General features: G+C 51.4%; 7 protein-coding genes and 1 non-coding gene across 8 annotated transcripts; 4 read left to right on the forward strand and 4 right to left on the reverse strand.

The window, feature by feature from the left end:
• Window positions 1–207: 207 nt before the first annotated feature.
• Window positions 208–930, forward strand: BKA67DRAFT_518440 (endo-1,4-beta-xylanase I; the record flags this gene model as incomplete). The annotated part of the gene is made up of 2 exons (XM_046098007.1): window positions 208–479; window positions 531–930. The coding sequence occupies 2 exons, from the start codon at window positions 208–210 to the stop codon at window positions 928–930; spliced, it is 672 nt and encodes a 223-aa protein (XP_045958553.1).
• A 146-nt stretch (window positions 931–1,076) lies between these two features.
• On the reverse strand, window positions 1,077–2,654 carry BKA67DRAFT_517774 (Alpha/Beta hydrolase protein; the record flags this gene model as incomplete). The annotated part of the gene is made up of 1 exon (XM_046097938.1): window positions 1,077–2,654. The coding sequence occupies one exon, from the start codon at window positions 2,652–2,654 to the stop codon at window positions 1,077–1,079; it is 1,578 nt and encodes a 525-aa protein (XP_045958554.1).
• A 394-nt stretch (window positions 2,655–3,048) lies between these two features.
• On the forward strand, window positions 3,049–6,644 carry BKA67DRAFT_564634 (uncharacterized protein). Its single transcript, XM_046102759.1, has one exon. It carries the CDS (start codon window positions 3,388–3,390, stop codon window positions 6,316–6,318), a length of 2,931 nt encoding a protein of 976 aa, XP_045958555.1. The 5' UTR covers window positions 3,049–3,387; the 3' UTR covers window positions 6,319–6,644.
• A 553-nt stretch (window positions 6,645–7,197) lies between these two features.
• On the forward strand, window positions 7,198–8,070 carry BKA67DRAFT_518339 (uncharacterized protein; the record flags this gene model as incomplete). Its single annotated transcript, XM_046097997.1, has 1 exon — window positions 7,198–8,070. One exon carries the CDS (start codon window positions 7,198–7,200, stop codon window positions 8,068–8,070), a length of 873 nt encoding a protein of 290 aa, XP_045958556.1.
• Window positions 8,071–8,347: 277 nt separating this feature from the next.
• On the reverse strand, window positions 8,348–9,070 carry BKA67DRAFT_592486 (NADP-dependent dehydrogenase-like protein; the record flags this gene model as incomplete). The annotated part of the gene is made up of 1 exon (XM_046104840.1): window positions 8,348–9,070. One exon carries the CDS (start codon window positions 9,068–9,070, stop codon window positions 8,348–8,350), a length of 723 nt encoding a protein of 240 aa, XP_045958557.1.
• Window positions 9,071–9,271: 201 nt separating this feature from the next.
• BKA67DRAFT_274414 (ACT domain-containing protein) lies at window positions 9,272–10,289 on the reverse strand. The gene is made up of 2 exons (XM_046095905.1): window positions 9,480–10,289; window positions 9,272–9,362 (listed from the first exon to the last, which is right to left on the reverse strand). Exon 1 carries the CDS (start codon window positions 10,032–10,034, stop codon window positions 9,591–9,593), a length of 444 nt encoding a protein of 147 aa, XP_045958558.1. The 5' UTR covers window positions 10,035–10,289; the 3' UTR covers window positions 9,272–9,362; window positions 9,480–9,590.
• Window positions 10,260–11,529, forward strand: BKA67DRAFT_564638 (P-loop containing nucleoside triphosphate hydrolase protein). The gene has a single exon (XM_046102760.1). It carries the CDS (start codon window positions 10,627–10,629, stop codon window positions 11,203–11,205), a length of 579 nt encoding a protein of 192 aa, XP_045958559.1. The 5' UTR covers window positions 10,260–10,626; the 3' UTR covers window positions 11,206–11,529.
• A 301-nt stretch (window positions 11,530–11,830) lies between these two features.
• BKA67DRAFT_t97 lies at window positions 11,831–11,927 on the reverse strand. The gene has a single exon. It is a non-coding gene; the product is annotated as a tRNA-His (tRNA).
• Window positions 11,928–12,096: the final 169 nt, after the last annotated feature.

The raw sequence follows: 12,096 nt of genomic DNA on the forward strand, positions 1-12,096 counted from the left end.
CGGTAGCCAAACTAAAGCGTTTATGATGCCGTTCGTTGCTGGTACGGTTGGTCATAGCAGATGGAGCCATACAGTAAGGGGGTATCCTGGGCATCATGCTCACTGGTATATAAGAAGGGGAACCCCAAGTGGTCGGAGATGGGGGAAATGAGGCACAGATAACCTTTCACTCGTTGACTACATTCGTTTCACTTCACAAACTTGAAAATGGTTTCATTCACATCGCTCCTTCTGGCCGCTACCGCAACGCTTTCCGGCGTGCTGGCTGCGCCTACTGAGCTCGCCGTCCGCGCACCTAGCGAGCTGGTGGCCCGTACCTCCAGCTCGACTGGAACCAGCGGGGGTTACTATTACTCGTTCTGGACCGACAATGCAAGCACCGTGACCTACAAGAACGGCAACAGCGGACAATACGCTGTGTCCTGGAACGGCGACGGAAACTTCGTCGGCGGCAAGGGTTGGAGCACTGGCAGCGCTCGGTAAGCCATATCCTTGGTAGTCTATAGATGTAGAACCTAACCATGTCGCAGCTCCATCTCTTTCTCTGGCTCCTACAGCCCCAATGGCAACTCCTATCTTTCGATATACGGCTGGACCACCTCTCCTCTGATCGAGTACTACATCGTTGAGTCGTTCGGCACGTACGACCCTTCGACTGGCGCCACCTACAAGGGCACCGTGACCAGCGACGGCGCTACCTACAAGATCTACACTGCTACCAGAACCAACGCGCCATCTATCCAGGGCACCGCTACCTTCACCCAGTTCTGGAGTGTGCGTCAGAGCAAGCGCAGCAGCGGCACTGTCACAACCGCCAACCACTTCAATGCTTGGGCCAAGCTGGGCATGACCTTGGGCACTCACAACTACCAGATTGTTGCGACTGAGGGTTACTACTCCAAGGGAAGCGCCAGCATCACTGTCTCATAGAGAGTAACGTTTCGGATGGCGGGTCGACGATCTCCATCAAGGTCAGATGCGCATCTCACCCGTCCCGGTTTCTAGAATTGTACATATTTGATAAGCAGTATATATACCTCTAATGAGGTTCAAATCGTCTCCCTTAACCCAGCAGTTTAAAGCTGCGGTTTGTCGTCGCTCCCGTTGACAAGTTTCCAAACATGCAAACCTTCCTCCCACTTCTCATCGACCTTCAAAATATCAGTTTGTCCGTCAGGTCGCAATCGTCTCATCTCCTGCATGTTCTTTGTTCCCCAGTCGGCATGCTCGCCCTTGACAAACCGAGCGAACGCCTCGTTCCAGGGCTTTAGGATCTTCTTCTCCTCGTCTGTGAGATCAGGATACCAGAACCAGATAGCCATGTCCGTTGCGTGGGTGACACCCCACTCGGGCGGATAGCCAGCGCATCCAGCGCGCCACTCGATTCTGTATCTCAAAAGGTCCCTGCCGGGCTGTAACTGCGTCGAGAGCTTATTGTGAAACCCACGCTCGATGCAATGAACTTGCAGGTTGGCATAGGCGTGCCCGAAGAGATCCTGCCAGCTCGTGTACCCGGGGGGAAGGCTCTGTGATGGGCCGCAATAATACCGTAGCAACTTCTGGACAGCTCTCTCTGGATAGTCTGCGCATAGCCTGGTGTAGAGACCGTCGTAAGAGTCCTTGGCCGTCCGCCAGGCGCGATAGAGATTGTGCTCGTCCTGGCATTCTCCATTCATTAGTTTGATGCCTCGACTCTTCATTCGTCGGGCGAAGTCCCCCGAATTGATGTGGGCTATACTTTCGGCCGAGATGAAGGAGTTGTCCGTAGTCGCACGGAAATCTGTAATCTTCATCTCGGCTTGAGCATCGATGATGTCCCGTGCAGGGGTCTGTCTTAGCTTCTTCAGCTTCTCCGAAGCAGAGAGTCCAAGAGAGATCCCAAGCGCCGAGAGCAGTTCATCAAACTGCTTTTGCTGTTCTTGCATGTCTTTCGGCTGAATTCCTGGACTGTTACTCCACATGATCGCCCGCCGGATGATCGCCTTGTCGGCTGGCACAAAGTAGAGCTCGTGGGCAAGCTGTTGGAACGTGCTATGCGCACCAGCTGAGTAGCCCCCAACTGTGATGTTGCGAGGGTTTCCTCCGAAGTCTCCAATGTTCGCATGAGTCCACTCGAGGGCCGCACGCTGATCCCAGAAGCCATTGTTGCCCGCGGTATGGCCGTGACCTTCGGCTTCAGCTTGCAGCTCGTGGCTCGCCAGGAAACCAAAAGCATTGAGGCGGTAGGCTGGCTGGACAATGATGCACCGAAACGCTGTCTCCGTCAGTAGCGGTGCGATATCTTCGGGTGCCATATTGGGGTTGCCCCATTGTAAGAAACCGCCATGAATGTAGAAGAAAACTGGCCAGCCCTCCGAGGGCGGCTTTCCGGCAGGAATGTATATGTTTAAGCGGAGACAGTCCTCATCCCATAGCTTTTCTTGACGGGAACCGAGCCATTCTGGCTGTGGACAGACCGGGGTGTTTCCTGTGTAAGTCCCATGATATCGATAGCTTTGGGGCAAGGGCCTTGGCCGGCGAAACCGCCATTCTTCAACTGGGGCCAAGGCATACGGGACACTTCCATAATAGTAGATGCTCGAGTCCGAGTCCTTCGATTTCACCTCTAGGCCCCGCAAGACACCGAGTCTCTCTGATTCAACAGTGCACGCCATCGTCACAGCACAAAGTCCGCAGGTACGCAAGAAGTCCGTCTCTTAGGAAATATAATCAACCGAACCTCTCGATGGACTGGAACTTTAAAAACGAGGTTGACGACTGTCACTGGAAGCGGGCGACGTGGTTTGCTTCGCGGGGCATGTTATGGATGCAGTGCCATCAAACGCATACTACTGTAATAACCTCGGGAATATCGTTGCATAGATGCATCCGTCGGCAGCCCCGCGTGCCGGTGCTGGGTGACAATGGCGACCGGCTGAATGATAAGTGAATTCTATTACTCCGTACCTACATAGCCGGAGAGCGAACAAACCCAATTGGTGGCAGACTTGAGCACGTTCTCGAAATCTCACCGACGCAGATAAAGTGGCACTCCATTTGTAAAACAACACAACAACATTATTCCAGAGTTGCTCCTCATCGTACACCCAAAGTGGGCACAGCGCGACAGTGATGGTGTGTGCCACTGCGCTGCAGTGAGTAGTCAACTAAGGTTAACCTAACCTTAGGCTACATACTGTAAGTTGCCATGTAGTACGGATCTATAGACTAACCTAAGGTTAGAGGGAGCTCCCGACCTTATCGATAACAAATAATTTCCGCAGAGGGCCAGGTCCAGATTTTGAAAGAGTCATCCCTGTGGATGCTCGATGTAGAACATCAGCCCTGCAAAAGAATTGCTGCAGCATTTGTAATTGCTGTGCTTTGATTTCGTGGTCGCATAAACTCATGCAACCGCGGCTGAACATCAAAAACGTGAGCAGGGCTCCGATCGCTAAATCTGAACAACTCGAGAAACTACGCGCTCATCCTCGACCTCGACCGGGCCCTCGCCCTCGCTCTCGCCCGGCAGCTCCTACCTCTCGTTACACCCCTCGATCCGTTCTGTCCAACACCAAGCTTCCGTTCGAGGGTGCTGTCGTCCCCCCCAAATTGTTCTACGCGGAGAAGGGCACGACTCTGCGCATCCTGCCTGTCCCATCCGGCTCGCGCATTCTTTGGAGGACCCTCGGCACACCTCGCTTCTTCATCTTCAGCCAAGATTCTCGTGTACAGAAGAAACCTGATCTCACTGCAGAAGAGACCGCGGGACGCGTGTTCGGCACCAGGATGTTGAGTCACGTTCAGCTTGTAACGACGCCTACTGCCGATACGCAAGGAACCTGTTTGATGCTTCATTTCGACAACCAACGCTATGTATTTGGTAACATTTCCGAGGGCACGCAGCGTGCTATAGTGCAGCGCAAACTTGCACTCAACAAGACCGAGGATATATTCATGAGCGGCTTAGTAAATTGGCACAATGCTGGCGGTCTGATTGGCCTGATACTGACTCTGTCCGATGTCATTTCTACCCAAAAAGACGCCGTCAGGGCAGTGAATGCGGAGAGAAAGAAGAAGGGCACGAAACCGCTCGATGAAGGGGCAATATCGAACCTACGCATACATGGTGGCAAAAACCTGGCCCAGCTACTTGCGACGTCGAGACGCTTCGTCTTTCGAAAGGGACTCCCGCTTCAGCCGCACGAAGTCAGACACGACCCGCGCGTGGCCAGCAACAGCCAAAATGAGCCAGACTGGAAAGATACCAATATCAACGTCTGGTACATGCCGGTTGAAGCCAATAGCAACAAACCAGTCAGCTCGAGGAAACGAAGCCACGAGGAGATGACGCTGGATGAGCCGAGTTCTAACTCAGCACCGCCAAAGACATCCAAAGAGGACGATCAGAAGAAAGTAACAGAGATTGTCTCGCAAATGTTCAACTCGAACTGGAATCTAGATGCCCTCACGGAGACAACCCTTTATCAAGCCAAGTTGCCAGCGAAACTGTTCGTACGGAATGAGAAGGGCCACATCCAACAATACAAAGGTCCGCTCCCGGGAGAAGGCGAGAACGTGCCAAACATACCTGTGTTAGTGCGCCGACCGTGGCCCGCCGCTATGCACCTGACCCTCCCTGGGACTGAGCCATCAAAACAGTCCTTGTGCTATATTGTGAAGAGCCACGACAGAAGAGGCAAGTTCCAGGTCAAGGAGGCACAGAAGTATGCTATCGAAAAGTCCGACTACAGAAAGCTCACTGCCGGCGAGACTGTTACAGCCAAGGATGGCGTAGTCGTAACGCCCGACATGGTCCTTGGAGAAACTGTCCTAGGCGAAGGTTTTGCAGTTTTGGATGTTCCCGACCTTTCATATGTCGAACCGTTGATCAACAGGCCCGAGTTCTCGAATGGAGAGATAATGAGGGGTATCAATGCTGCGTTCTGGATTCTAGGTCCTGGTGTGGTCCACGACGTACGCCTGCAGGCCTTTATGCAGAAAACCACCGCCATGAGGCATATCATTTGCTCAGGCGATTGTTCTCCAAATATGTTGGCCCTGGAATCCGCAGCTGTCCAGACCTTCAAATTACATCAGATCGATCCCCAGAGGTTTCCTATGCCTTACCACAGCAACATTGAATCATTGTCGAAGTCGGCTGTGGCATCACTGCCAAGTCCGCTCGAAACTGGTAGGACTGGAAAGATGATCCAGTTCTCCCCGCAATTCTTGCATCAAGACGACAAGATCGTCGCATTTCCGGATGTCGAAGCATTGGCAGTGAATGGTCAGGCCCCTATTCCAGAGCTCAAGCCACTGTCACAGCAGGCGCGCGAAAAGTGCAAGGACGCCGACTTCTTAGCCAAGATAGAAGAGGTTGAATCTGATATACCAAACCGTGATGCAGAAGTCATCACACTTGGCACTGGCTCTGCCCTTCCGTCCAAATACCGAAATGTTTCTGCCACCCTAGTCAGAGTTCCTGGGTATGGCAACTACCTGTTTGACGCGGGAGAAAATACGATGGGACAACTCAGACGCGTGTTCGGTGACGAACTGCCTTCGATAATGCGTGACCTCAAGGTCATTTGGATTAGCCATCTGCACGCCGACCATCATCTTGGAACAGCTGGAGTCATCAAAGCCTGGGCCGACGAGACCAGCAAGTCGAATCCAGCGGCTACGTTGCATGTTGCTTCACATGTACACATGATTGATTGGCTCCGAGAGTATGCCGAGATAGAGAATTACGGCTATGACCGCTTAACTTTCACATCATTCAGCGCGTATCAAAAAACAAGCAAGATATGCATATCTCCGCCTCTCAGCCCGGCATACAAAAAAGCCTACGGTCTGGAGAAGATTGACGCGACTTACGTTGCGCATTGCCACGGTGCACTCGCCACCGTGTTTACCTGGCCGTCTGGCTTAAAGATTGCCTACTCGGGCGATTGCCGGCCTAGTGACGATTTCGTAAAGATTGGTCAAGGCACAACCCTACTGATCCATGAAAGCACATTCGACGACGAATTGAAAGGTGATGCTTTGGCAAAGAAGCACTCAACAATGTCTGAAGCCATTGATGTTGGACGAAGAATGGGCGCACGAAGAATAATGCTCACACACTTCTCACAACGATATCAGAAGGTCCCTGCTCTGGACGATAGCCTCGATATCAAGGCAGTAGGAGTCGTCGATGCTAAGGAAAAGGCCAAACTGGACGAAGTTATCCTTGTTGCATTCGACTACATGCGCGTCAAGCTCGGAGAATTTAGGCATGCACAGGCTTTCCTGCCAGCAATACAAAAGCTATTCGAGGACGTCAGCGACCAATAGTCAGCTTAGTCACAATAAACAAGAAAAAAACCTTTCGAGTATAACCTCTATATGCATTGAGATGATGGTCTCATAGTGAGACTTTGGCTTATCAGATGTCACAACGTCTGATTGATACCGTAGAATGTCCGATTAGTTGAAGAGTGTAAGCGAGGAGCCAAGAACCAATCGCCGTTCCTGCATGGGTGGCGATGCGCACAGGGACTTGCAATCCATTACTAACCTTTAGTCATCAGCGGTAAAAAAGTAACAGTAGGTCAAGTATCTCTTCAGCCAGTGCTGTTCGGATTTGCATCTCGCTATAGCCTGTAGCTTTAACAATCTACTCGTAGGTCATCCGGGTATCAATCCAGAGTGTATGCATGCGGTACTGTTCCTCTTTACGGAGCTGGCGCGTCATCTTTGCCGTTGTTTGCAAATCCAGGCAGTTAAACAGCTGGATTCGTGACTATATCAAAATCTTGGGCGTTGCTTGTACAACTTTTCCGTAATAGGAGATAGTGCGGTACTTGCCCCACTGTTGTTTTCAAGGCCTGATACCACGTACATCATTAACTTGCCGAGATACCGAATTGCGGAATTATAGCGTTGCTTCACGCGCGCATTATTACCGATACAACAACACTGAACCACAACTTGTATATTAGTAATGCTATACTAAACCACAGAAAGACAGCTTTATCTCTCCACGTAATTTCTTAGTATATATATTATTGCGTGATCTTTAATTACTCGCAATAACTGATGCTTGTCTTCAAGTCCACAGTGACGCAACTGCTCAAGAGCTCGACCGTTAGAGCCCCACCACTAAACACCCTCACGACCCCTCGGCCACCCCTCATATCGCACCGCATCACGACAAAGCTCACAGTGAACGCGATGTCTGTCTCCACGGCCGCCGAGGCCGAGATCAAGCGCAACCCGCACCCAGACTTCAAGAAGGTCGAGGGCTCGCGGCCAGACTGGGACAAGAACGCGTCCTTCCACTACACCAAGACGGCGAACCCGGACTGGAAGTTCGGGACCGGGGCCAACGACCTGCACCCGACCGGCGCCAAGCACGTGTCCATCGACCCGTACGAGGAGGGGCGCCCGGCGCCGTTCAACTACAAGCTCCTGATCTCGGGCGTCGTGCCGCGGCCGATCGGCTTTGTCAGTACCGCGAGCCCGGACGGGCAGGCGACCAACCTCGCGCCCTTCAGCTACTTCAACGTCATCAACCACGACCCGCCCCTGTTCGTGCTCGGGTTCGCCGCCACCAAGGACAAGCCCAAGGACACGCTGAAGAACCTGCTCGAGAGCGGGGAGTGCACTGTCAACATCATCAGCGAGGGCTTCATCGAGGCGGCCAACGCGACCAGCGTCGATGCGCCGTATGGTGCCAGCGAGTGGGATGTGAGCGGGCTGACGCCCGTGCACGACTGCAAGGATGTCAAGGCCGCGCGGGTGGGAGAGGCTGTCTTCAGCGTTGAGTGTAAGCTGGAGAGCGTCCGGGAGTTCGAGAGCAGGGCTACCCCCGGCAAGAAGACGGGGTGTCTGGTTGTGCTGGAGGGGACGAGGTTCTGGGTCCGAGAGGACGCGATCAACGAGGAGAGGAGCATTGTCGATCCCGAGGTCCTGAAACCGATTAGCAGGCTGGGCGGAATTACATACGGTAGGCTGACGGAGGCTCTGGAGATCCCCAGGCCAGTCTTCGAGAAGGACGTCGGCGGGAGAGAAGGTTATGAGAAGCTCAAAAAGACACAAGAATAGACGAGCGTTCTACTTAGAAAAGATACGCGGGGGGTGGGGGAGTAGAGGGACTATGCTCCCTTAGATTAGAAACGCCATACCAGAAACGCACTACGTTTTCCATAAAGGACTATAGGGCGTTACCAACGGCAATCTCAGGGAATGCCTCACATGTCCGCCTGGCCTTGCACAAACTTCAAAGGTATTGACTTCTCATTGAACACCCTACGTCATATTTCTTGTCGACTAGACCATCATCCGTAGCAGTAGCGTCTTCGAAACATTGCAGTGTGGTGGTTTACCAAGGCACTATGGACCCATTGTACTCCAAAAACTTCCCACTATCCTCTGACTTGAGATTTGCTAGTGTAGAGAGCACTTGTCCTGCACTGTCATGGATTTCCAGGACGGCTTTTTCACCGCCCATATCCGTCTTGACATGTCCTGGATCGATGGAGACTATGATGGCCTTTCCTCTGAGCTCGTATGCTTGGTGAACTGTGAGCATATTTAACGCCGCCTTGCTGATGCTGTAGGAGGGTATGTGAGGTGGGATCTTTTCTTCTGAGAGCAATCCCAGACTGCCCAAACCCGACGAAATATTGGCTATGATTCCGTTCTCCTTGAGGTACGGCAGAAGGCTCTGGACCACCCTAGCGGGACCGCAAACGTTAGAATTGACGTGGTCGAGAAGTACCGATGCAGAAAGATCACGGCTGGCCACTCCTTGATCGTTGCTTATTGCGGCATTGTTGATGATGACGTCTATCTTCTCAGCATCTCCTTTCAGAATCGATGCGACCTCTTCGCGCAGCGACGGGACGGATTCGTCGGACGTGATGTCGCAGCCAAGAATGTGCACACGGCCCTTTGCATGAGACTCAACATCCCTCAGTGCTGTAAGATCAGCGCTGAGCGAACGGACTAACGCGATGACCGTATTTTCCTCGGAATCTGAGAGCTGCCGCACGTACTCCTGCCCAATTCCTCTTCGTGCGCCCGTAACAACGAATATACCCATGGCTATCGACGTGTAGAAATGATTTGGGTTGAGACGAAATTGGTGAAGGCTTTTACGTAGTGGTCGTAGCTTCTATACTACGGCCCCTACACGGATCCGTATGTCGGCTTACTTCTGCGGCGTTGAGTCATACGGCAAACAGTACATTGCTCAGGTCTAACCCCAAACTTACCTACGGATCCATAAGCTGACCGTATGTTCGGGAGTTCGTACTGCATTTCCATTTGCCGGAGGGGTCGGTGACTATACTAGAACTTGCCTAGTCTGGGTTAATTCGATTGGCGTCAATTGCCTAATGACATCTCTGTTAAGCCTTTAGTGCGAAGAACCTCACGGAGAACATGTAGAAACGTAACAAGCTGACATTAATGCTTGGGACTGTGACACAAATTGCATTCGTGGTGTTTACCACTTTGCTGTTTGATGTTGTTTTGGTTGTGCCTGGCATTTCCTAGTTGTCAAGTTGCCAGAATAAGATTCGTGGGCCTCGCAGTGCTGATCAGCTACCCACGACCTCAACCTAGGTTTCAATTTCTTTTCTCTTCTCCTCGGCCAATTCGGCTATGACAGTTATGGCATATTCTTCCCTTCCTTCAGGCACAAAAAGATGGTCGTGATAGAACCCGCTAACGGGGTTCACACCCATGTTGTTCGCGGCAAGTCGAGTGGCCACAACAGCTATAAACCCTACCGCGTCTAGGCTTGACGTGACGTTGATGGTGATCTTTCTGCAAGGAAAGCAGTATTCCAGGCTATAGGCCTCTGCGTCCTCGCGGGTCAGAATGACGGTGACTCCTTCGGATTCGGCTTCGCGAAACAACATTTGCACCTTTGAGAATGGCGGTAGTTTGGATTCGTCTTGGACCACCGCGAAGACGTAGGTGGCTGGATGTAGCGTGGTTGTGAGTGTTGCGAGGAGCGTTGCAAGCGAAAGCTCACCGGGATGTCCGACTAGAGTAGACATTATTGAAGAGAATCTGGCCACAGATGGATACGATGTGACAATATAGGCGGTGTTGTTGAGGCAGATACGGAGTGCTGATTTCGTTCATTGGCTATAACATCGTCTAAATATATGCGGTTGGTATTACTAGCGGGCCCACTGACTAGGTTAACTAGAGGTTATTGTCAGTACGCCCTATTGTCATTTAGATTTTATTTTTCTCTCCCTATACTGGCAACACTTTGCAGTCAATCCAAACTATTAGTCACAATTGCTAAGTTCCAACTTCTAGGCATTTGCTCTTCCAAATATGTCAGGAGCGCATGGGCCGTACTCATTCAAGCACGTGTTTTCGTTCGTTCATATTCCCCCCTTGCCTAGCAGGAATTCTTCTACCATTGACCCTGGCCTTGCCGCGGTGGCTATTGGCTAAATGTTGGTAGTTTAAGCTCTAAGTATACCTGCACACGCAAATTTTGGGAAGTAACACGCCGCTTTCTTTCAGATCCCATTGTTCAATTAAACTTTGTACGCTGCGAACCCCCTCCTTCTTGCCCATTCAACACCCTCCCCAGATCCACCACCTGGATCCAACTCACAAGGCACCTGCAAAATGTCTCCGCAGCAAATACCACACAAGCTCTTCATCCAAATGTCAGGCGCGCCGGGTTCTGGGAAGAGCACGATGGCAAGACTACTCGGACGCTCCATTGGCGGAGTTGTCATTGACCACGACGTCCTCAGGTCCGCTTTTCTCGAATCTGGCCTTCCGTTCGACCAGGCGGCAACGCACGCATACCAGCTGCAGTGGATGCTAGCTCAAGACTTAATAGAGCAGGGTCTTTGCGTTGTCGTCGACAGCACCTGCAATTTCCAGGAGGTTCTCGACAACGGGTCCGCAATTGCCGATAAACACGGCTACACGTACTGGTATGTGGAATGCAAGGTTCAAGACGTCGACTTATTGGACCGACGGTTGCGCGCTCGAAACCCGATGACGAGTCAGCGAACTAGCGTCGATTGTCCTCCTGCTGCAGCAGCAAACGGTGCTCGTAAAGGCGATGACTCTCGAGCCCTCTTCAAGAGGTGGATTGAGAATCCATACCGCCCAAAATTCAATGTTGTCACTGTAGACTCCACGCAAGACCCGGAGACGCTCCGAGACCATGTCCTGAAGCAGATTATCGATTAACTCTTGTGGCATGGGCAGGGAAGCTGGTTTCAATCCTAGGTAGCGCGTACTTACTTGGTCCTTGTTAAGCACTAGGCGACCATCAATTAGGTGTCAATACTCAGGCACATCATCTTGAGCACGACGTGATTCTTTCTATACATATCTTAGGTATGAGAAATATGGTCGATCTGCTGTTGGTCTGTTGGGCTATCAAGATCTTGGACCAGCGTAAAATGGTCGGGTCATACCAACGGATGAGTCGAATTGCACGTAAAGATCATGATCCGCTCCGAAGCAGTCCATTTCATCTCTGCCGCGAAGAGTCATAAATGTGTCGAGTAACGGTAAACCTTCAAACGTATTGTTCTACGCAAACTTTTCGCCGGATATGAATGTCAGCGAAAGTGACAGGTAAGAATTTCTATAGTATAAGTTTTTGGATATAGTTTCGGGTATAGCTTTCTTCGGGTTTCAAGTTATTGCTCATACTCATCATAATGCCAAGTATGTCAACTCTCTGTCTGGTTGCTGCGTTGCATTGCGCAGAGCTGGCTTCATTACAAACCTATGTGGGGCTGTTTATAGTTGCGCTTGCCACAAAAACAACAGAACCCGTTATAATTCACAAAAAAATGCAAAAGAATGGCGATACCCGGAATCGAACCGGGGTCTGATCGGAAGTTGTTATGCCCAGATGAGCAAGCCACAACGATCCGTACTAACCACTATACTATATCACCGTTGAATTGACTGCTCTTATTACTATATAGAAATGCCGCAAAGTTACCCTAGTCACAGGTTGAACAAGATCTCCACCTAATCTTCTTGTGAGAAAAGTCCCAACATGTTGCTAATATGTTCCGTAGCTTGGTGGGAACCGAATGGCCCATTTCTGTAACGGATAGATCG

Source organism: Truncatella angustata (genome assembly GCF_020726525.1).
Source record: "Truncatella angustata strain MPI-SDFR-AT-0073 chromosome Unknown BKA67scaffold_4, whole genome shotgun sequence".
In the NCBI taxonomy this organism is placed as follows: domain Eukaryota; kingdom Fungi; phylum Ascomycota; class Sordariomycetes; order Amphisphaeriales; family Sporocadaceae; genus Truncatella; species Truncatella angustata.